Source organism: Parathielavia appendiculata (genome assembly GCF_033297405.1).
Source record: "Parathielavia appendiculata strain CBS 731.68 unplaced genomic scaffold N657scaffold_15, whole genome shotgun sequence".
In the NCBI taxonomy this organism is placed as follows: domain Eukaryota; kingdom Fungi; phylum Ascomycota; class Sordariomycetes; order Sordariales; family Chaetomiaceae; genus Parathielavia; species Parathielavia appendiculata.
The window spans coordinates 246,985-266,907 of NW_026944234.1; the positions used below are offsets into that span (position 1 = coordinate 246,985).

The following is a 19,923-nucleotide window of genomic DNA, read 5'->3' on the forward strand; positions in this document are numbered from 1 at the left end:
GGGTGCCGGGAATAAGGGTGATGGATTCATACTTCAGTGCTCGAAGGGCCTAGTTGCCGGAGTTGCCCTTCGACATTCTTGCTTCGTCGGCGATGAGCGTCGAGATCAGCACTTGATTCGGCACGGGGTGGCGAGAGAGGTCGAAGAAAGTGCGTGCCGTGATGACGCCGGCGCTGTCATCAGCCGCTTTCAGCTTCGTGAAGATGTCGCCCTGCAATTCGGTCATGTGGGTGGGCTGGGTGGCCATGCGTTCGCTTTCCTGAGTTGTGGTAGGAAGCCCCCAGCGAGTCGTGTTGTCGGTCTTGGTTCACCATCGTGGAGTCTTCGGAGCACCGTAGCCATCATGAACGCCGATCTTCTTCTTGGCCGCTCACGCGTTCACTGCTTTGATGATATCGCCCTTCTCGGCCTCATACGCCAATCGTACGTCCTCCAGCTGTTCTTGATGTACTAATGTCTATCCCAAGGACAGAACAGCGCAACTTGCAGGCGTTGAACACCTCTTCTCTCGACGACACGGATCACGATGGCGATGCCCAACCGGCCCATATTGGCGTGGGTGTTGAACACCTCGAGAGTCGATTCCCCGAGGTTTTGAGCGAAGGTCCTGTCTCGTCAATGATAGGAAAGAAAGCGGTAACTCCCGGGTCAGGACGCCCAGCACCATCTTCTTGCCGTCCTGGGACGCCTGAGCCACGTACCCCTGGAAGCCACCCGTATGCCCAAACATCTTCGACTGAGGCCCGATTTTGCAGGTCGGTAATCTTGCGCACAAAATGTATATATCCGTTCTTGATGGTTTCTGCGTCGAGGCTGGTTTCCACATCGGGATCCATTGTTAGTGTTGAGTTTGCTTAATGGAAGTAGCCTTCCATGTACGCCACACAATCGAGGGCGTCTTCTACTCGGGTCGACGCCAGTGAGCTCTCCTTGCGGGCCTCCTCATCTGATCCCGACTTCCGTGAAAGCCTCGGTAGCGGATGAGACCTTGGTATGGCCCTCAAACTCGGGTCCCACATTGGATTCGAAAGCCTGAGTCCTAAAGGCGGCGTCGTCCGAACTGGTTTACATTAAATCGCCTGAACCATCGGTATCGAAGTCCTTGGTTTCGTCGACCGCACCCACCAACTTGTCGATGTCGGACTGCCAAACAGTATCGCTTCGAGCCCGATCATCTCTAATGAATTTCTCCTTGTCAGCGCAACGCATCATGAAAGTGAACACAGTTCCCTGCCCACGCACCCTTGATCATTCCAGGCAGAAAATGGATAACGGGCATCCGCTCCAAAAATGTAATCCCATGGAGTGAAGCGAAGGGTGTCGCCGTTCATCAGCGCGGCAAAGTCTGCTGAAATCTTGGGCTCCGTTGCCTGCTTAGTGGCCTCAAGATTCCCCTGCACTGGGTGGAAGATTATTAGACGGGATGGTTGGCCCGGTTCGAGTTGCCGGCTTCAGTGGAATTGCTTTAAAGATTGAAGAGGTATCAGCTAGCAGACAAACTAAAGTCGAGGGAACATCACCAACCTCCATGTTCGAGGGTGCCCGAAGCAGTCGTTACCGCGACCTCGTCCTTCTCGGCCTGAATCCTCTCTGCTTCATGTGTTGGCATAAGGTGTCAAAGCAAACGTGAATTAGGTACTTCAGAGGTCTCTTGGGATGCCTAAGGTACTCACTCTCAACAGCGTCGACGAACAGGGTGTGTACGAGAAGCCTCCCGACAGTGAAATCACCCAGGCCAACGGCACTATTGTCGACCATCAACCAGGCTGCGTCACTGACATCGCCAGTACTAGTGGCTGTAAGAACATTACTAGGTGGTATACACAGTTTCTCCAGACTGATCAGAGACTTCTGATAGTTGGCGGCGCGAGCCTCTTTTGCGGCGGCCTGTGTTGAGACCATCATCTCATGCTGTACATACACTTCAAGGTTAGTCGAGGCATCGTCGACGGTATTCTGGGCTGTGTCGTTAAAAATTGTCATGCAGGCGGATGAATTTGATACCTTAAGCTTGGAGAACGATGCGAGAAGCTGGGCTGTATAATCCAGTAGAAGAAGAACCATGTAAGGACTCAATGTGTTGCTAAGGCTCCGCCCCAAGAGGTAGTACCGTGTCTCACTACGGCATGCAAGAACGGTAAGAGTGACAAAAAACGTGCATCAAGCATGAAGATAGAAGCAAAGGTATAACAGGCGTAGGGGGCAATATGGACGAGAAATTCGGGGTCTTTACATGGTTTTCGGAAGGCCCATCGACTACTTCTCGTCATCGTCTTAATCGGCTCAAACTCCAGTGAATTCGTCCAATCAAGCATCCGATGAGATCCCCATGAACGCTTTAGATTTGTAGTACAATAATACATAGCTTCGAGGTAAGGAAGAAAGCTAAGGTGAGACGAAGTGATGCGACCAGATCAGAGATAGTAAGGTAGGTAAGAAGGGCAAGCGGGCGCAAAGTGGATGTGACTGCAAAAGATGCTATGGTCTTCCATTTGTTCTTGGGAAGTTCCGGCATCCGTGGTCCTGACCAGGTACCTCACTTCGAGGTCACGGACACCACTGACCAGTGGTCGTAGTCCGCATCCGATTCGACCTCCGTAAAGGCTTTGGACTCGGAGTTGAAATCGACATTATTCACGGCCACAGTGAGCTTTCCTAATAGAGGACAACTAGCAAATATTGAAGCAAAGATGGATGGAAAATCACGCGCTAATATTGCGTCCCTCAGCAGGTGCGTCCGCGCCGCAAGCGGTCTTAGCCGCCTCACAAGAACAAAGACAAAAAGCAGGGTAAGACAGGCGCAAAGAGGAATATGAATGAGAAGACTGGGGTCTTCCCATCATTCTCGGGAAACCTATTTATGGTCTCAGCCAAGCTGCCCAAATTGGAAGCATCTCATTTCGTGGCAGCGGTTGAGACCACCGTCCACTCTCGGACTCGTCGTCGAATTCGACGTTGATGAATTCCTCAGACACAGCATCTGACCCGATTTCAGTGAAAGCTTCAGACGTGGAATCGGTGTCTGACACAAATTCCTTGAATGCCTCGGATTGGGTTGTCGTCGCTCTCGACGCGCTCCGCAAACTCGTCTGATAAAGGGGAGTCAGCGTGAAACGTCGGAGCAATAAAACACCAAAGTCAACACACATTTTCTTTCCACTAACCCTTCACTCCAGAGACCAAGAGGCGGCATATTATCTGCCATTCCAAGGAGTAATCGTTCGGATCGTAGTGACCTTTTATTTGGCCTTTGAGCATTGCGGCCACGGCCGCGGCGACCACCCGCTCCAAATTCGCCGGTTGGGAGGGAGCTCTGTCGTCCAGATGCGTGGCCATGAAGGCGGTGACGACGGGTTCAGCCGCGAGGCAAGCGCGCGCCCTCGAGAGCGGCATGTGCCTCGTGGAGCATTGTCTACTCGGAATAGTTGACAGCGGCTTCAACATCGATGTCTTGCAGAATTTCGCGGTAGTCGTCGTGCAGCCGAACAACTGCATTATGGGTACAACGACGAGGGGAGCTGGGAAGTGCGGCTGGGTCAGCATCATAACACAGACTGAACGAGCGACTCGAGGCCGCGATAGCCTTGTCCGCAAATGACAAAATGGTGGCGTTTAATAAGGGCATGACTGGAACTAACGATGGTTTCCCAATCAAACATCTGGATGGCAGCTGTAGTCTCGATGTCAGCCCTCGTCCCCACTGAGTGTGCGATTTGTCGGCGAGGTCGTGAAGATGCATGGCTGGAACCAGACTGAAGAGAAGCGGATGCGTGCTGGGTTCTTTTGACTCGATCGACTTGCCCATTCTGTAAATTGCAAAGCGGATAACGTTAACTTGACGTTATTTCTTAGGTTGAACAAAAAGTCAAAGGTTGACATAAACGATGATGCTGTCATCAAACATTGATCTTGGCAGCTCAATGGTGATGACTTGACAGAGAAGAAGTCGGTGTCACGGTGTGTGAAGAAGGAACGGAAACCTCAGAAGATTTTGTGGGCTGGGAGAAGTTAGTAACCGGTCAAAGAACTCTGGTGCCTCAGGTGCTAGCCAGCTGGTTACTGCTTTCAATGATTTTGGAACTTTCGAGCTTAGGATGGAAGTCTGAGGAGAATCATTGGCAGGAATCGGTGACAGCATCACCGGTCAGGCTTAGCATTTCCACTGTCCTCCCGCATTTCCCGAGTTGCTCTTCTGGTATCAAGACATGGACGAAATGTTATAACAGGTATTTAAATAAACAGTAAGATCGTTGAGTCAACTGCCACTAAAGGTTATACAAATGGGAGGCAACTATTAAAAAGAGGTGGTTGAGTTCAAGGTCGAGTGGAATGTTAGGTTAGATGATTCTGATTCACGGTCTACTAAGGTCTGTTAGATATACCACTCTTAGCCATAAGACCTTTCGAAGTGTTAGTGAATTTATAGATGATTTGGCCATGAATGAGTCAGGGACTCTGACTCTCCATGTACTCCCTTGGTTCAGTTGTTTCGTCACCCCAGCTGCTTGACTTGCTGATCGCAGCATGAACCAACATAGCCACAAGCAGGAAGGGAACAATTTTTTGTTCCCAAATCATTTGATCACTCTACATATGGCACTGCCAGTGATATTTGGGTGCAGTATACGGTGTGTTGCTTGTTCAAACTGGTGTTCCATGACTCATGTTTTCTCCTGAGACTTGACTGAGCAGAATAGCTATCATATGCAGTTATCACGGGATTGATAGGCAGTCTTGGGTATGGTGTTGAACTGCAATAGTTGCGCAAGGAACCAGAACTGTGGGCTGTGCGCAGCTACGGGAAAACCCTGCAGGGCAGAGCTACGCACAGACCATCTCCCTACATAACGTAGCCCTAACCCTGTCACGGGACTATCCCGTGACAGCAGTTGTCCTGTTCGTTTTGTCATATATAACTGCAATGGGGGTGAGCCAGCAACGAGAGGGATCACCAAGGCGCTTGGAAAAGCTCAAAACAAGAGTCTACGGATAGTGGCAGGAGCCTTCAAGTCCACACCCACTCGGAACCTTGAAACGGAGACATGGGTACCGCCACTGGACCTCTACTTCAACAAACGACTGGCTGACTTTGAGGCCCGGCTTCAAATGCCGACTCTGGCCGACGGCCGAGGCGGAAAGAAGACTGCAGGGAGTATTGTTCATGCGGCCTGCGGCAAGATATATCAGATATTCAACTCGAGGACGGATAACAGGGGCCGACCGCGAGCCTTTGGGCCGCAGGAGCCCACAGCGGTAGAAGAAGCCGCTAACACAATTGCAGTTTGGACGGGAGGGACTGCCGACACGGACAGAGTAATGGAGGAGGCCTGGAGAGAGAGGTGGCTCAAGGAACGAGACGGCCGGACAGCAACGAGGCCCGCAGATGACCTTGACCACCAGCACGAGACTCTGTTCCAAGACAAAACCCTAAGGAGACACGACGGCCTCAGCAGAGCGAAGAGTTCACTGTTGATCCAGATTCGAACCGGGGCCATAGGCCTTCGGGCTTTCTTATTCGAAAGGAGAGTCCCAGAGGTACTGACGCCTATATGCGAGTGTGGAGAGGGGCGAGAGACTGTCGAACACCTTGTGATGTGGTGTTTGGCCCACCGTTGACTCGAAGATGGGAGAGAGCCGAGGTCAGAACGCGAAGGGACTTTTATTCTGTTCTACAGGGAATCAGTCCCAAAGCTGCACGGCTAACGGGGAGGATCCTGGACTGGCTGATGGACTCAGGGAAACTGCCGATGTACGGTCTGGCCAGGAGGCTGGAGCTGGAGCTCGCAGTCTAATACCCTTTCCTTCGAAGGCCAAGAGGCCTTCCCACTTTGTATTTGCAGGATCGCACACTGATCGTTTCCTTGATTGTCGATATTGGGTTTTTCACCCGGCCCACGAGGGCGCGGTTTTCCTGTATAGTAAGTTGTTGAAGGTCCGGCACGCCCAAGGGCACAGCGGTGTAGGAATAATAATATATAACTGCAATTTCACAGAGTTTGCATTCCCAGGGGGAGGTAGCCATACGATGGCAAATCTGATTGGAAATGATTCATGTTTCTGAGGATGTGTATAGGTATGTATATACAGTACTTTGATGTGTAGAATTGGGAAACAGGGTCGATATGGACCATGGGGGAGAACGCGCCCACCACATGCAAAATACCCTGCAGGTAATGAAGTACCAACGAGAGATTGTTAGTACTGGATAAGGCGGTAATGTCTATCATGAGCAGTCTATACTAGGATGCCTCGCCATCCAAATCAGTGCGCATTTAGCTTGGAGTGTATGGAGGCATTGCGGAATGTGTTGGATTTGGCAGGTGGTCAGAGAGGGCAGTTCAGGGGTGACCAATGGCTTGGCACCAGGATTCTCAGGATCAGGAAGAGGCAGGGAACTTCTGGAAGAACACAGACAGGTACATCATCATCAATTGAGTGGTTGCCCATCTTTTTGGTACCCAATTACTACGGTGCGACACATTCGTGGCTGTTGGCTTTCCAACAGAATGGTGCCGTCCTAATAGGCTAGAAACCTCAACAGCCGTTGGCGTTGACGGACACCCACCCCGAGTACAGTTCTTCCTCCACAATCACCCATTCCATACTAATACTGTCATCGCTGCTCTGTTTTACTCGGCCGAAACTAAGTTCTCTTTGATCCTCCGTTCTCTCTCCTTCTCCGGCAGCATGATTGCTTGACTTGGATGGGTCCGGCCCTGCGTCAAAAACAGGAGCTTGGTTCAAGTACAGGCGGGAAAAGCCTTTCGAATCTGCTTGCTGTCGATGCTTCATCTTGGACTTCGGCACCTCGCTTGGCGTCTTTCCACTGGCCTGCGCTTGGCCAGCTTGTTTCTTCAAGACTTCTTTAGAGATATCGTTAGCTTAATGTGTGTACAACGTCGATCCGTGATGTATTATGACATACCTTCCAGAAGGTCCAGAACCATGTTATGGTACTCGCGCTTAAGTTGGGCGTCCTTGTCACCTTTGTTCCTGCTGGCCTTGAGGCCAGCACTTCTGGCAGGCTTTCTTACAATGTCGATAATTTTCTCGACAGTGTGCGTTCTCAGTGCATCATCGACCGCCCGACTGGCAACGTTGCGGATTTCTATCCAGGTAGGGCGGTGGCCCGTCTTATGCCGCATCTTGCGTCCTACCGGGGTTAATTGTTAAAAGACACAAATAGCATCTCAGCAGGGTATCAAGACTGACTTTGAACCGGCCAGGTGATAATTTCGGGTTCTTTGGTCGGCTCTGAGGGCACTAGAATTGCATTAGTACAGGACTAAATCAGTCAGGGAACTGAAGGGAGACTTACGAGGCTGCCGATTACCAGAAAATAACTGCATACTCATTACTGGGAATTATGGTACGTTTGATGATATCAAAAAGTTGTCTGGCGGACATTGACTCGGACCATATGTGGGCATGAAGGCGGGGTGATGGTGCTATATACTTGGCCTACAGCTTGCCCCATGGGTCTGACGACAAAGGCACATCGACAATATGATGTTAAACGTAGAGAAAATTGTGTTTCAGTTTTATCCCATTGATTTGTTTTGAGTTGTACAGTGTTACAGAGCCTGAGGGTTGTGTTGGCAGTCCCTGAACGTTGAACGCTGGCCTAAAGTTCCAAGCGGCGTCGGCACCAGACTTTGGGCTGGCTGATGCCTGCCTGTTTCCCTGGGTTCAAACAAAGAAATCCTGAGTGGAATAACTTGCAAGTTACCAATTCGGCCAGTATGTACAAGAAGGGTCCTCTCCGAGTAATAACATATTCTGTTGAAGATCCACGCCGAGTTGTGTGGACAGGTGGATGTAAGTCGGAATAGGGTTAGGGAATGCTAAGTGCTGCGTCCCTTCGTCATTCTCGTTTGCCAACGAATCAGGGCGCTGGCTGCACAAGACGGTCGCGTGTATGGCACGTGTTTCACGATCGGCCTGTTCAAGAACCCCTCACCCTCATCAGGCTCGCGATTTCATCTTCAGAGCGGCGAACTCCAGTGTCTTACTGTTTGCATATTTGTTTTTTGCAGAATCTATACACACGCCATTGAACGACAATTGACCTGAGGTTCACTCCACGGACTGCTCGACACAACCGGACCACTTAAGAACAACCATGGTGAGTGTCAACTTCACCTCTACGATTTCTCGCGACAAACCCACGGTTGACTGAGCTCTGGGCTCCAGGCACCCAAGGACTTCAAACCACCGCACAAGCTGCCAGCGGATCAAGTCGCGCAATACAAGGAGGTTTTCGAGATTTTTGTGCGTTAGCCTCTCTGTTCAAGCTCAATTTTCAGGCGTCACACGACCTCCATGAAGTGTGCGTGCCGCATTATGACAGCGACTAACCGACGTATCTGTGGTTGTGCATCGGTTTAGGACAAGGATGGAACTGGTGAGTCAACGCCCGCCCTGGCTCCAGCCCCGCGATGGCTGCTGACTGTTGTTCGATTTCCCAGGCGATATCACGGCTGCCGAACTCGGCCAGGTCATGCGTGAGCTCGGCCTGAACCCCAGCGAAGCAGAGCTGCGTGATCTTGTCAACGAAGCCGACCTCAACAACGACGGTGTCATCTCTTTTGATGGTAGTCAAGCCCAGTCCTCCCAACATATCGCTTATGGTACCGCTTGCCGACTGCTGACACATCTACCCAGAATTCCTTGCCCTCATGTCTCAAACGGTCAAAGAGCTGGATACGGAGCAGGAACTTCTCAACGCATTCAAAGTCTTTGACAAGGACGGAAGTGGCACCATCTCCAGCGACGAGCTGCGTAACGTGCTAAAGTCCCTGGGCGAGAACCTGACCGATGCCGAGCTCGACGAAATGATCAAGCTGGCCGACCGCAATGGCGACGGCACCATTGACTGTGAGGATCAGAGTATGTACCATGAATGTCGGTCGCTGACTGTTGATAGACCACGAGTTCGCCAACATCATGAAATGACGTGGTGCTTGCTCTCATATTGTGGAAATATTGGGTTTTACAAGCGTCAGAAAGCGAGAATACCCTAGGTTCCGGGATTTGGATCCCCCAGTTCTAGCGTTCCTTTAAGCCGATTCAGGCGATCTCCACTACCTGGTAGTTGAAGTTGCAAATACCGCCCAACTGCTCAATCCGGTCAGTCACACCAACCGCGCCCTTGCCCTCCCCAACCACCCTCCCATCGTCCGCCACAACCTGAACCATCTGTTCCCCTTTCCCCGCCTCGGCCTGATACATATTCATCCCCGGCTGCCCCTCAAACTCCCCCACCACCCTCCCAGAACTCCAAACTCTAACTCTCCACCCCCGACTTTCCCTCCCCAGCAGCACAACCACATTCACCTTATCCTCCACATCCTCCCACCCTTTAGGCTTCCCAAGCCCCAACCGATCAACTCCCCCCTTTGTCGCCTTCAAAAGCGGCCTATACCAAAACACCCCCGCAAACTCCTTCCCATCAAGAGGATACACCCTCTCAGCACCACCACCCCCTTCCCCCTCGTTCGTCCCCCTCTTCAGCGCGTCAACAAACGGCCCTATCAAAATCTGCCACCCCCTATGATCCCACCCATCCACGACCGCCCGCATGTCGGCATCCGGCAGTGACTCAGGCCACACATTCCCAAAGTAATGCCCCTCCCCGGCATCGTTCCACGTCAGCAGCTGCACAAAATCGGGCCGCAGCCGCAGCGCGAGGAGCATGTGCCGCGGCAGGGTGAGGCCGCCCGGACGGAGCCAGTTGCCGTGCGCGGCGCAGTGTTTGGATTGGTGCGAGGACACGGGGAGCATGTAGCTCCTCTTGTGGGCGCGGCATACGCGCAAATTGGTCGCGTCCGCTGAGATTGTGGAGGGGTCGATGTGCAGGGAGGTGGAGAGCGCGGAGGAGAGGTTGGAGGAACCCGCAAAGGGCCAGGCTGTTTCCCACGCCATCAGGCCGTCGAGGTATGGGTGGGTGGTGAAGATGGAGGGCGGGTAGGCGCCGCCGGCGACCTGGACGGTGGGGTGGTCTTCGAAGTTGGGGATGAAGTAGGGCGGTGGTATGAGGGCCTGCAGGGCGGCTTGCCAGCCCCGGTGGCGCCCGCCGCGGAAGGTGCTGAGAAAGGGGCGGTTGTGGTAGTGGTAGTATGCCGGGTGGGAGGCATAGGCTTTCAGGAGGGGGAGGCAGGCCATGGGAGACGGAATCACGCCCATGTCCATGGAGAAGAAGAGCTTGAACCCTATCTGGGCCGCCGCATCGAAGAGGAGGGCTAGCGAGGCCCGAGTCCACTCGGCGTCCGGGTGCTGGACGTTGAGAGCGAAGGCGTCGATGCCGAGACACTGGGCTTGCGAGACATCGGTGAGGGCTTGCGAAATGGAGGACATGCCTCCAACCTAGGACAGTTAATAGCGTCCGCGCGGCCAACGGGGCACAACCTGCCATGTAGTGGGCGAAGACGCCCTGGACTGCGGCATCGGCGCTGCCTAGGGCTAGGGGTGCAGCGTGGAGAGCCGCATAGATACGGTGAAACACTCCCATTCCGATCTCGTACTTTGTAGACGCGGCGAAGGTAACCGTCTCGCAGTTTGACTTTGTCTGGGATTTGGAACTTGGGAATGCAAGGGAAAGGAGAGGTATTGTTGAGTTTGAGGTCAATTTCTAGCTGCTTGTCAACCCTCCGAAAGTTACTAAATGGCAATCGGCCACGCTCCCTTGCGGATTTTGCACTTAACTTTTTGATCACTCAGGGGTGCTGAATCTCAGGTGCCCCTGAATTTGACCTGCCCGGGCCTAGGGCTTCAGCGCTTAGCGCAGTGTGCAGACCAATTGCGCGAAGCTTTCCAGAGTTGGTGGCGCACGCCCAGCGTTTCAAGCTGACATGCTCAGCCTTACTGAGATCCAACCGCTCCCGTGGGGAGGCCAGAAATATCCGCCCAGGCGCCAGCGCAATGTCCGCGTTCTCAATTCCACCTGCAGGTTAGTTTGATTGAGTTGGTTCTTATGAGAAGCGTAAGGTACCTATACACGTGTAGCCGGAGGATAGCGCAACACGCTGGATTGTACTCATTACTTGGGGCCTCAGCGGCGATGTTCGTTCCCATACTTTTGTGTTTGCCGACATGTCGATGCTGAAGTGCACACTGCTGCGGCAGAAGTGTATCATAACCTCTGCGTCGATCGTTCTCATTGAGGACTCAGTACGTTCCCCAGGGCCCCAACCAAGCCCAACTAGGAAAGTACCAACTCTATCAACGTTCCCAATACATCCTCATCGTCCCTCTTGATCTCAACCGGGTCTCGACCCTTCACCTGAGCAAACAAACTGTTGCCCTTGAAGTAGACTAGAACGCCCTTCTTGGAACCCAGCCCCGAGATCCTATACAACGGACCCTCCGCATGCACCTTGTTCCTCTCCGGCATGAACTGCAGATCATGCTGCTGACACAACTCCTCAACGACCTGCCTGAACGAGACCTCCTCGGGCATTTTCTGCTCCTGCACCACCGGCACGGGCGCCTCCTCCCTCTTCTTCGTCTTCCTCTCCTCCCTCGTGGCCGTCTTCAACGCCGGTCCCTTCTCAGGCGGCTCCAACTCACACCTGACCCGATCACCCAGATCCAACGCCCTCTCAATCATGGCCGTGCCCTTCTCAAACTCGGCCGCGACAGACGGCAACTCCCTGATCACCTCGGGGAACACCTCAGCCTCCCACCACTGAAACCACTGCCCGATCTCCTCGTAGTCCGCCTCCTCCATTATCAGCCACTGGTACAACCTTTCGTGCCACAGGGGAAACACCTCCGCTACGATGACCTCGCCGAGCATGCTCGGGCGAACCACATCGAGCCACTCAAACGTCTTGTCGAGCACGCCCAGGTACGGCTCCTGGTCCTGAGGATCGACGCGGAAGTGAGCGCGTAGGAAGCGCGCCATGCCGGGGAGGACGTGGTTCATGACCAGGGGCGACCACATGTCGCGGGCCGCGTGGGTGGCGGTGGCCGCCGGGCGGAGGACGTCTTTCCACGGTTTCAGGCCCGGGATGACGCCGCGCTTGAAATCCCAGGCGTCGATCAGCTGGCGAAACTTGCGGCGGACGTCGGCAACGAGGCCGGTGGAGCTGCGGGGGTCGAGATGGGCTGCGGGGAGGTGGGGCAGCCAGGGGAAGATCCAGCGGTGCGGTAGGTTGTGGGTGTGCTTTTTGGGCTGCCATTTCTGGAGCGCTTCTTCAAGCTTGCGGATGATGTCGTTGAGGAGCTGGGTGCGGACAAAGGTCGGGAGGAGGGGATCCCAGGCATCGAGCACGGCGATGAGTTGGTCTGGGTCGCGGACGTTCCATTCGCGGACGGCGGCCGTGACAGTTCGTAGCCATTGTTCGTACATCATTGTTTCGTACGGGGTAGCGGTTGGTTTGCGGTACGTCCTTTTGGTTTGGTGGTCGAGGCCCAACAGGTTTCGGATGGAGTTGAGTCCGTCGACAAACGCCGGCTGGGGTTCTTCCAGGGGTTCCCAAAGCTGACGGTATTGGTTGAATAGGGGGTGGATCGCGGCAACGGCCAAAGAAGTGAGCTCCTCCTTGATTTGGGGGAGCATGGAGTCCGACAGGGAGCTGCTGGCATCTTCGAGGCCAGAGATGGTCCGGCCTAGCCTGTAACTCAAGTCTGCTTTCCTGTCCGCCTTACCGCTCTCGGTCGGTTTGAACGCTGCTTCACATGCCGCCGTGACGGATCTGTTTCCCTGCAGGCTCACCGAGAGCTCCTCCAGCTCCTGCTGTTCTTGCTTGAGCTGCAGGTCCAGGTACGCTTTGCGCTCCTGGAGACTCTGCCACTCCTCCAGAATCGCCATGAAGTCGTTCTGCGCACGCTTGACGAGCTTTCGAGTTTCGGCAGCTTCTGCAGACTCGGAAGGAGCGACACCTCCGGTCGGGGTCATCAAGCCAGACGATGAGGTGAGCAGCTTCTTCCCGGGGCCGGTCATGTCGAGGATGGGCATGAAGGCATCGGGGATGTTGAGACCAGGGGCAGCCTTCTTGATTTCGTCCATGGTGAGGTACTTTGGCTTCTGGCGTCGCGGCGTGCTGCCGCCGCTGCCGGTCCCGCTGCCGATACCGCCAGGGAGAGCCTTCTTCCTGCGCGCTGCCTTCTTTTTCCTCTCCTCCTCTTCCGAGTCAATGACTTCCTCTCCACGAAGGCGGGCTTGCCGCTTCTCCTCCAGCCTCTCCTGCTCGGTTTTCTCCTTGACAGCACCCAGTCCCACCTTCTGCGGGCGTAGGTTTGCCTCGATAATGACGTTGCGCCCTTGGCCTTCCTTTCCGAGACCCTTTCCCTCGACGTAGCCCATCTTGGCCATCATGCGGGCCCCGAATGACTTTGTGTTGATCTTGGTCTGGCCGCTCTTCGTTTGCTTGAAAGCGCTCGGCATCGCGGAGCGGGGCGTAGCCGGTTCATCATCCTTGACCAAAAGCGTTGGCCCTCGCGCGGATGTCGGCGTAAAGCCGCTCCCGAGAGGATTTGCGCTGTCAATCTTTGACTTGACGAACGCCTGTGGTGCGTTTTGTTTTCGCTTCAAAGGCATCGATTGGTGCGTAGGCGGTGTCCAGCCCAAACCTCGGCCTGCTGCTGCAGACGCGCCCTTGAAGCCCAGACCTACGCCGCTCATCTCTTCATCTTCGTCTTCGTCATCCTCGGCGGCAGGCGGTACGGCGCCTGGATTGGCATCGTCGTATTCCTTATATTCCTCTTGAACTGCTCCCTTGTCCTCCTTATCCTCGTCGTCCTCTTCATCGGAGTCCGCTTCAACCTTGGCCGAAGAGACGAAACTGACTCCCTTGTTGCGCAGGCTCTTGTGCTTCCATTTGTGGCTTGTGCCGTCATCTTCGCTCTCAGAGCCAAATATTCCCAGCGCCGCACTTTCCTTTGGATCTCGACCGGTCCGGCGGCGTTTGCGGGGGTTGTAGTCGGCGAATTCACTGTCGTGCGGATTGCGCGAGGGCATGAGGTACTCGTCTTCCTCGTCGCCGTCAGACTCGGAGGACGAGTAGTCTGCCGCGCTCGCCTTGTTCAGGCGAGACGGATCAAACCGCATCTCGTCGAGACGCGCCATTATGTGGTTCGAGTGCGCAAATGGCGGAGGAGATGGATGTCGGGGAAACAGGACTTGAAGCTCCCTCTTTGCCACCAGCACCCTGGAAGGCGCACTGGCATCACAGCTCAAAGCTCAAAGCTTCCACAAGTGCACATTACGGATTCGTACTTATCTTATCGTCGGCAAATGTGATGAAATTAGCGGAGCGTTAAGTGCTTCTATGCAATCATTGGGACAGGATTAGCGATACAAATGCTTCTACGGAGGTAGACGGGAGCCATGTCTCACAACTGCATTCCAGAAACAAAACAGTTTCCGGTGGCTTCCAGGAATCCAAGTTCTTGTAATCCTTACGGAAGTGCAGAAACACTCATCACCACTCTATGTGGCGCAACAAGTACTCTTCTAGAGCGGGAGTTCTATCAACCAAAAATCTTGCTGTATAGCGTTTTTAAGCAGTTTGAGTATCATGTCCATTTTTATACCTCGCTTTCTGCCTTACCATGCGCCGTTTACCGGCAACAACAGCTGAAAGACTTCATGCACGACAGCGTCTCATAGTAAAGCACCAAGATACGTCTTGACATTAGCGTTGACTTGTACCCCGGACGTCGGCTTTGTTCCTCGACCTTAGCTCGAGAAACTGATCGACGAGCTTCTGGCCTGCTCTTCGTAGCTCGTATATTCGAAGTGGAACGTCCGTCGTCTCAGCCCTCCTGCTAAACGCATCTCAAACCCGCGCTTCGGAACGCCGATAGCATCGTCCTACCAGAGCTGCCCCACTGAGGGTGTACCGGTGGCTTCGGTCACCAAAGACGCCCGGGCTGAGCGCCGAGACATGGCCCGTGCGACGTCGTCGACATGCACCGTGGCCCCGGCAAACGGCCCATAAAACTGGCCCGGCAGCAGCGCCAGGACGACCGAGTTGGTGCCCTGCATGGCCTGCGGCACCGTCATTGGCGCCATACGAAGCCCGGTGTAGCCTTGTATCCCAGGTGTACCACGTCGAAAGGTGGCCGTTGCTGTGCGATCCACTCCTCGGCGTGATGCAGGCCGCTACTTTGGACGCGGCGAAGGCGGAGAACTTGACTTGTACCGTTCACCAACCGTGAAACTCATTATCAGTGATTGCGGGGGGTTGGATCAACGAGCCCTTGATCGTTGGCACAACAAACATCGCAATCTTTTTGTCAGAAGGCCCCAAGGACGTGCGGGGAAAGATGGTGTGACCAAAAAACCTGGGGGAAAAAAGGGGGAGGGCGGGCTGGAAAGAGCAAAGAGCTCCCATGGAAACTCGACCAGAGCGTTTAGGAGTTCGACTCTTACAAGTGCCTTCAAGGCCTGTGTGAGCGAGCCTACACCATCCCGTTCATGTTTAGACTTGTCGTTGGATTGGCCAATGACCATCCCGAAGCTACACGTACCAGACCGCAAGGGTGGGGTTTATACCAGCAGTCTCGCCGGAGCAGGGCAACCAGACGGGGGGAACACGAGCACACTAAGCGATTTATCTGAGACGTCGAGAGTCCTGAACAAGGATCCCGACGCTGCGTGCAAAATTTCCCGCTTGGTGCGACTTTGGAATCAGGCTATATACTGTACAATAGCCGTGAGGCGCAAGCTGGAGATGGGGCAGCCAAAGCTTAATTCCAGCTGAAACCTAGCTGGGAAACAGAACCCGGTACGAAGGTAGGTCTTGACCAACTGCGCCGAGTCCAATTTAGTCCAACCTAGTCCAACCAGGGCTGGGACAGGGCTGAGGGCATCGGATGCAGGCAGCGTCCACGGACGTTCTCTACCTTACATTAAGTCCTTACACAGACATATAACTCTTGAGTATAGCTACGGTATCGTTCAGTATTTCCCCTACCTCGGTACGGAGTAACACTCCTCTTGTTCCCTGGCTTGCCTGGGCACATCAACTGCCGCGGTCCACTGCCGGCGAGTGGAGCAACCAAGACGGACCGACCCTGCCAGGGGCTCGCAGCTTAGCTTGATTCAACTCCCAATCTCCGCTCAGCTCCGTTCCGAAACAAGACATGGTGTTTGAGCCTCGCCTAGGCGACATGATGCCCGGAATGGGTGGATACAACGCTGCCCACGCCGTTGCCAAGCGTGCCAATAGCAACAACTCTCCCTGATGACCCAACATCACAGGCCGGGGATGGGGCGAGCACGTTCGGAGATGAAAGGGAACTGTTCAAGCCTCCGAACCTGAAGCAGAAGGCACGGAGGTGACAGGCGTGTTGGAGCCGCCGGCCCGGTCATCGACCGACATACGACATCAGCAGTCCACTGACCGCTGGTTTATGCCATGGTCGAGAGTCTCGAGACTAGATTAAAAGGGGCTGCCGCGTTGCTGGTATGCTGACATTGACAGCTTCTCCTCCAGCGGCACTGTACACTCTACCCCGACAGCGCACATCATGACCGGTCTCAAATCGATCCTCCTGGCTGCGCTGGCCTCGGCCGGCATTGTCGCCGCCGATGGCCTCCACGCCCGGGCCGTGGCCGCGGGCAAGAAGTACTTCGGCACCGAGATCAGCGGCTATGTCATGAACGACGCCAGCGCCAACAACATCGCCAAGAACTCGCAGGACTTTGGCCAGTACACGGCCGAGAACGAGATGAAGTTCGACGCCCTGGAACCGTCACGCGGCACCTTCAGCTACGCCAACGCCGACCGCATCGTGGCCCAGGCGCAGGCCAACGGCCAGATCATGCGCTGCCACGCCCTCATCTGGCACAGCCAAGTGCCGTCGTGGGTGACCAACGGCCGGTTCGACAACGCGACCCTCATCAGCATCTTGAAGAATCACATCGCCAACGTGGTGGGCCACTACAAGGGCAAATGCTACGCCTGGGACGTGGTCAACGAGGCACTCAACGAGGACGGCACCTACCGCAGCTCTGACTCGGTCTGGGGCCGCACCATTGGCCCAGCCTTCATCCCCATCGCCTTTAAAGCCGCCGCCGAGGCCGACCCCCAGGCCAAGCTGTACTACAACGACTACAACTGCGACAAGCCCGGCGCCAAGTCCACGGGCGCCCAGAACCTGATCCGCATGGTTAAGGCCTACGGCGCGCCCATCCACGGCATGGGCCTGCAGGGCCACCTGACGACGGGACAAGTTGGATCGGCGTCGCAGTACGTGTCCAACCTGCAGGCGTTCGCGAACCTCGGCGTCGAGGTCGCTTTCACCGAACTCGACATCGCCACGCCCTCGAGCAACCCCAACTTCAACCAGCAGGCGACCGACTACGCCACCATCGTCTCGGCCTGCAAGCAGGTCGCCGCATGCATAGGAATTACCACCTGGGGCTTCACCGACAAATACACGTGGATCTCCAACTCGTACCCGCTCATCTGGGACCGCAACCTGCAGAAGAAGGCGGCCTACAACGCCATCCTCAACGCCTGGGGCTCGTCATCCGGCGGCGGCACCCCGACCAGCTCGGCCCCGCCCGCCTCGACGACGACCTCGACTTCCGGCGGTGGCAGCGGTGGTTGCACCGCGCCGCGGTATGCGCAGTGCGGGGGGAACGGGTACACCGGGTGCAAGACGTGCGAAGCGGGATCTACTTGCAAGTATTCCAACGACTGGTACTCGCAGTGCTTGTAAAGCCGGATCCTTTTCGGTTTGAGAAAGGGGTATTGAGGAATTGGGCCAGGGGTTGGATTCACAGAATCAGAAGGTGGGCTCAAGTCAGGGGTGGCCGGGGATCTGGAGTTGGCTCGGAGCCCAGGAGATTTTCATGTACATAACATACTCTTTATTCATCAGTACATATCACCGGCAGGTATCCGTCTTTGGTTTAGTACCTACCTAACTTCAACCTGGGCGTAGATTCATGTGGCCCCGAGCAAAGGAGCAGCATACTCAGATATGCCGCATGATTACTAACGTGCTGGATAGGCTGTGATTAACGAGGGCCAGACAGGGAGCGGTGATCTCAAATGCCGCGGGAATCCCTTGCCAAGAAGGAAAAGTCTTTACTGACTTGCGTCCTCTTGCCTTCCCTCTTCCGACTCCGAATCATCCTGCGAGATAACCAGCCACGGATCCTTGAGCAGCTCTTGTGCAGAGGGCCGCTTGTCGGCGTCCCATTGAAGTATTCGTCTGAGAAACCGCAGAAAGCTGGCCTTGGCCTCCCCTTCCAAGGCCGTCGCCTCGGCTTCCAGTGGCGTCTCGATGACTTGATGCCCTTTTCTGAGACGCCCTATCACAACGTCGAGACCGTCAGCTGAAGTCACCAAATGGTCGGCAGAATTTTCATGACATGACGCCCCACTCTCCTCATAAGGGCTACAGGTAATGGTACGGTACTCACCGGACTTGTCAAAGAATTCCCTTGACACGGGCGTCAGGTCCAACAAGTCTTGTGGCAGCGGGCCCAGGAGACTGACCATGCGGGCCATATGAGGCAGGGCCGATTTCCAGCGGCCACCTTTGTTGTCGTTGAAGAAATTCGTCCCTTCGGTCAGTGCCCACAGCTGTTCGTTTGAGTCGCAACATGTCAGTTGTGTCGATGACTGCAACCCATTAGGTTTCAGGCACGGGGAAGCTTACCACGAGCCCCAGCGCCCAGATATCAATCTTCTCAGCCCACTCAATGCGCAGAAGAATCTCAGGGGCGCGGTAAAGGTCTGGCATGGCGTGTTCGCCGTATGACTCCTTCCCAAACCGGGCTTCGCCAAAGTCGCACAGGACGGGTATCGATGGTGTCGGGAGGCCCGACACCCTACTTGAATAGATGGCGTGGTGCTTATAGACTTTGCGCGGGCTGGGCTCGGCCATCTCGGCGTCTTCGAACTGGCGCCACTCTGAGTTTTGCGCGGCAGCGAAGATGATGTTGTCTTCTTTGATGTCTTGGTGGTTCTGCGAGTCAGTATATAACACAAGATACGGGCGCTGTTTGTGAACATGAAGCGTACCTGCATGGACAAGCTTGGCCTTGCGACGGAGAAAATCAAGGGCTTGGAGCACGTAAAAGGCGACAGATTTCACCATGTTGATGGGCATTCGGCCGTCATACAATAGTTTCCTCACATCACCGACGGACATGCTGAGCGGTTCGAAAATGAGGCAAAGGTTTAAGCGCGACGACGCCGGGCGCGGGATCTCGAACTGATCTATCAGCGTGCGGATGCTCCTCGCGCCCAGGTGCTTATTGGGCGGCAAGTTCGCGAGCACCCAGTTTATATGTTTGAGGGCAATGACCTCGCGGGCCGTCTGAGCCTCGCCCGTGGCATAGATCTTGATGGTGACATAGCGATGGTTCCGGAGATCGCGGCAAAGCCATGTTGTGGAAGCGCTGCCGTAGCCCAGTTTGGCGATGACCTGGTATGTGTTGTTGAGGATTTCGCCTATGGCGGCCGGGTAGAACGACTTGACCGAGTGCCACGAGTACGTCTCTTCCTCGAGTTTCGTCGAAGAATTTATGAGCTCAAAGCCAGAGGTCGGAACACTCTTGGCGGATTGGTTCTTCGAATCCCCTGATGGCGCCTCTCGCTGCTGGGTCTGCCGGCCCTCTGCGCCTCCTCGACTCGGGTCTGGCTCGGCGGCGGTCTTGAATATGGGCGAGATAGGTAGGTGCCGGCGGATAAGTGAGGCTAACGGCTTCATGATGTCTACCGCACAGTAGGGTCAGTGATAGTTGAATCGTCCTGAGCGGGGTTCGCCGTGGCAGAGATCTTCCAATGTTCCACCTACGTTGCACGCATCGACAAACCGTCCAGGGCTGATTACCACCTTCAGCGAAATTAGACACCCCGTCTGCCACCCTGGCATTTCGGCTATCGTCTACAGATGGCCACTTTTAAGGCAGCCAATGACCGCGGAATATTCGTCAACAGGGCTCCATCGACC

The 19,923-nt window shown here is 54.9% G+C and overlaps 10 protein-coding genes across 10 annotated transcripts; 3 read left to right on the forward strand and 7 right to left on the reverse strand.

Annotated features, from left to right (window-relative positions):
- Positions 1–49: 49 nt before the first annotated feature.
- N657DRAFT_636381 (uncharacterized protein) lies at positions 50–1,983 on the reverse strand (the record flags this gene model as incomplete). Its single annotated transcript, XM_062791418.1, has 9 exons — positions 50–254; positions 375–436; positions 702–853; positions 887–1,032; positions 1,070–1,177; positions 1,243–1,399; positions 1,525–1,590; positions 1,674–1,789; positions 1,922–1,983. The coding sequence occupies 9 exons, from the start codon at positions 1,981–1,983 to the stop codon at positions 50–52; spliced, it is 1,074 nt and encodes a 357-aa protein (XP_062644431.1).
- Positions 1,984–2,691: 708 nt separating this feature from the next.
- N657DRAFT_648844 (uncharacterized protein) lies at positions 2,692–3,431 on the reverse strand. Its single transcript, XM_062793594.1, has 2 exons — positions 3,148–3,431; positions 2,692–3,089 (listed from the first exon to the last, which is right to left on the reverse strand). Exon 1 carries the CDS (start codon positions 3,391–3,393, stop codon positions 3,160–3,162), a length of 234 nt encoding a protein of 77 aa, XP_062644432.1. The 5' UTR covers positions 3,394–3,431; the 3' UTR covers positions 2,692–3,089; positions 3,148–3,159.
- Positions 3,432–5,390: 1,959 nt separating this feature from the next.
- On the forward strand, positions 5,391–6,656 carry N657DRAFT_151673 (uncharacterized protein). Its single transcript, XM_062785971.1, has 2 exons — positions 5,391–5,449; positions 6,306–6,656. Coding segments are annotated over exons 1-2 (225 nt in total). The 5' UTR covers positions 5,391–5,448; the 3' UTR covers positions 6,530–6,656.
- On the reverse strand, positions 6,404–7,355 carry N657DRAFT_674080 (uncharacterized protein; the record flags this gene model as incomplete). Its single annotated transcript, XM_062795724.1, has 4 exons — positions 6,404–6,860; positions 6,926–7,153; positions 7,213–7,263; positions 7,319–7,355. The coding sequence occupies 4 exons, from the start codon at positions 7,353–7,355 to the stop codon at positions 6,535–6,537; spliced, it is 642 nt and encodes a 213-aa protein (XP_062644434.1). The 3' UTR covers positions 6,404–6,534.
- A 656-nt stretch (positions 7,356–8,011) lies between these two features.
- On the forward strand, positions 8,012–9,066 carry N657DRAFT_648849 (EF-hand). Its single transcript, XM_062793595.1, has 6 exons — positions 8,012–8,125; positions 8,194–8,271; positions 8,389–8,404; positions 8,469–8,594; positions 8,665–8,877; positions 8,927–9,066. Exons 1-6 carry the CDS (start codon positions 8,123–8,125, stop codon positions 8,953–8,955), a joined length of 465 nt encoding a protein of 154 aa, XP_062644435.1. The 5' UTR covers positions 8,012–8,122; the 3' UTR covers positions 8,956–9,066.
- On the reverse strand, positions 8,928–10,366 carry N657DRAFT_648850 (glycoside hydrolase family 71 protein). The gene has a single exon (XM_062793596.1). It carries the CDS (start codon positions 10,354–10,356, stop codon positions 9,070–9,072), a length of 1,287 nt encoding a protein of 428 aa, XP_062644436.1. The 5' UTR covers positions 10,357–10,366; the 3' UTR covers positions 8,928–9,069.
- Positions 10,367–11,021: 655 nt separating this feature from the next.
- N657DRAFT_648852 (TFP11-domain-containing protein) lies at positions 11,022–14,164 on the reverse strand. The gene has a single exon (XM_062793597.1). It carries the CDS (start codon positions 14,069–14,071, stop codon positions 11,201–11,203), a length of 2,871 nt encoding a protein of 956 aa, XP_062644437.1. The 5' UTR covers positions 14,072–14,164; the 3' UTR covers positions 11,022–11,200.
- Positions 14,165–14,729: 565 nt separating this feature from the next.
- Positions 14,730–15,509, reverse strand: N657DRAFT_648854 (uncharacterized protein). The gene has a single exon (XM_062793598.1). The coding sequence runs from the start codon at positions 15,008–15,010 to the stop codon at positions 14,819–14,821; it is 192 nt and encodes a 63-aa protein (XP_062644438.1). The 5' UTR covers positions 15,011–15,509; the 3' UTR covers positions 14,730–14,818.
- Positions 15,510–16,043: 534 nt separating this feature from the next.
- On the forward strand, positions 16,044–17,815 carry N657DRAFT_648855 (carbohydrate-binding module family 1 protein). Its single transcript, XM_062793599.1, has one exon. It carries the CDS (start codon positions 16,480–16,482, stop codon positions 17,674–17,676), a length of 1,197 nt encoding a protein of 398 aa, XP_062644439.1. The 5' UTR covers positions 16,044–16,479; the 3' UTR covers positions 17,677–17,815.
- Positions 17,816–17,884: 69 nt separating this feature from the next.
- N657DRAFT_648856 (kinase-like protein) lies at positions 17,885–19,903 on the reverse strand. Its single transcript, XM_062793600.1, has 5 exons — positions 18,990–19,903; positions 18,625–18,923; positions 18,386–18,548; positions 18,055–18,274; positions 17,885–17,962 (listed from the first exon to the last, which is right to left on the reverse strand). The coding sequence occupies exons 1-5, from the start codon at positions 19,678–19,680 to the stop codon at positions 17,935–17,937; spliced, it is 1,401 nt and encodes a 466-aa protein (XP_062644440.1). The 5' UTR covers positions 19,681–19,903; the 3' UTR covers positions 17,885–17,934.
- Between the last annotated feature and the right edge of the window lie 20 nt (positions 19,904–19,923).

What these genes read in the sequence shown, in the direction of transcription:
- N657DRAFT_648844 (XM_062793594.1), bottom strand. Translation starts at nt 3,393, where the DNA reads ATGCCGCTCTCGAGGGCGCGCGCTTGCCTCGCGGCTGAACCCGTCGTC.
- N657DRAFT_648849 (XM_062793595.1), top strand. An exon ending in CGGTGTCATCTCTTTTGATG is followed by an intron (nt 8,595 to 8,664) that starts GTAGTCAAGCCC and finishes ACATCTACCCAG; the next exon opens with AATTCCTTGCCCTCATGTCT. An exon ending in TGGCGACGGCACCATTGACT is followed by an intron (nt 8,878 to 8,926) that starts GTGAGGATCAGA and finishes GACTGTTGATAG; the next exon opens with ACCACGAGTTCGCCAACATC.
- N657DRAFT_648850 (XM_062793596.1), bottom strand. Translation starts at nt 10,356, where the DNA reads ATGTCCTCCATTTCGCAAGCCCTCACCGATGTCTCGCAAGCCCAGTGT.
- N657DRAFT_648852 (XM_062793597.1), bottom strand. Translation starts at nt 14,071, where the DNA reads ATGGCGCGTCTCGACGAGATGCGGTTTGATCCGTCTCGCCTGAACAAG.
- N657DRAFT_648854 (XM_062793598.1), bottom strand. Translation starts at nt 15,010, where the DNA reads ATGACGGTGCCGCAGGCCATGCAGGGCACCAACTCGGTCGTCCTGGCG.
- N657DRAFT_648855 (XM_062793599.1), top strand. Translation starts at nt 16,480, where the DNA reads ATGACCGGTCTCAAATCGATCCTCCTGGCTGCGCTGGCCTCGGCCGGC.
- N657DRAFT_648856 (XM_062793600.1), bottom strand. Translation starts at nt 19,680, where the DNA reads ATGAAGCCGTTAGCCTCACTTATCCGCCGGCACCTACCTATCTCGCCC. An exon ending in GGCCAAGCTTGTCCATGCAG is followed by an intron (nt 18,924 to 18,989) that starts GTACGCTTCATG and finishes AGAACCACCAAG; the next exon opens with ACATCAAAGAAGACAACATC. An exon ending in GGAATTCTTTGACAAGTCCG is followed by an intron (nt 18,275 to 18,385) that starts GTGAGTACCGTA and finishes ACGTTGTGATAG; the next exon opens with GGCGTCTCAGAAAAGGGCAT.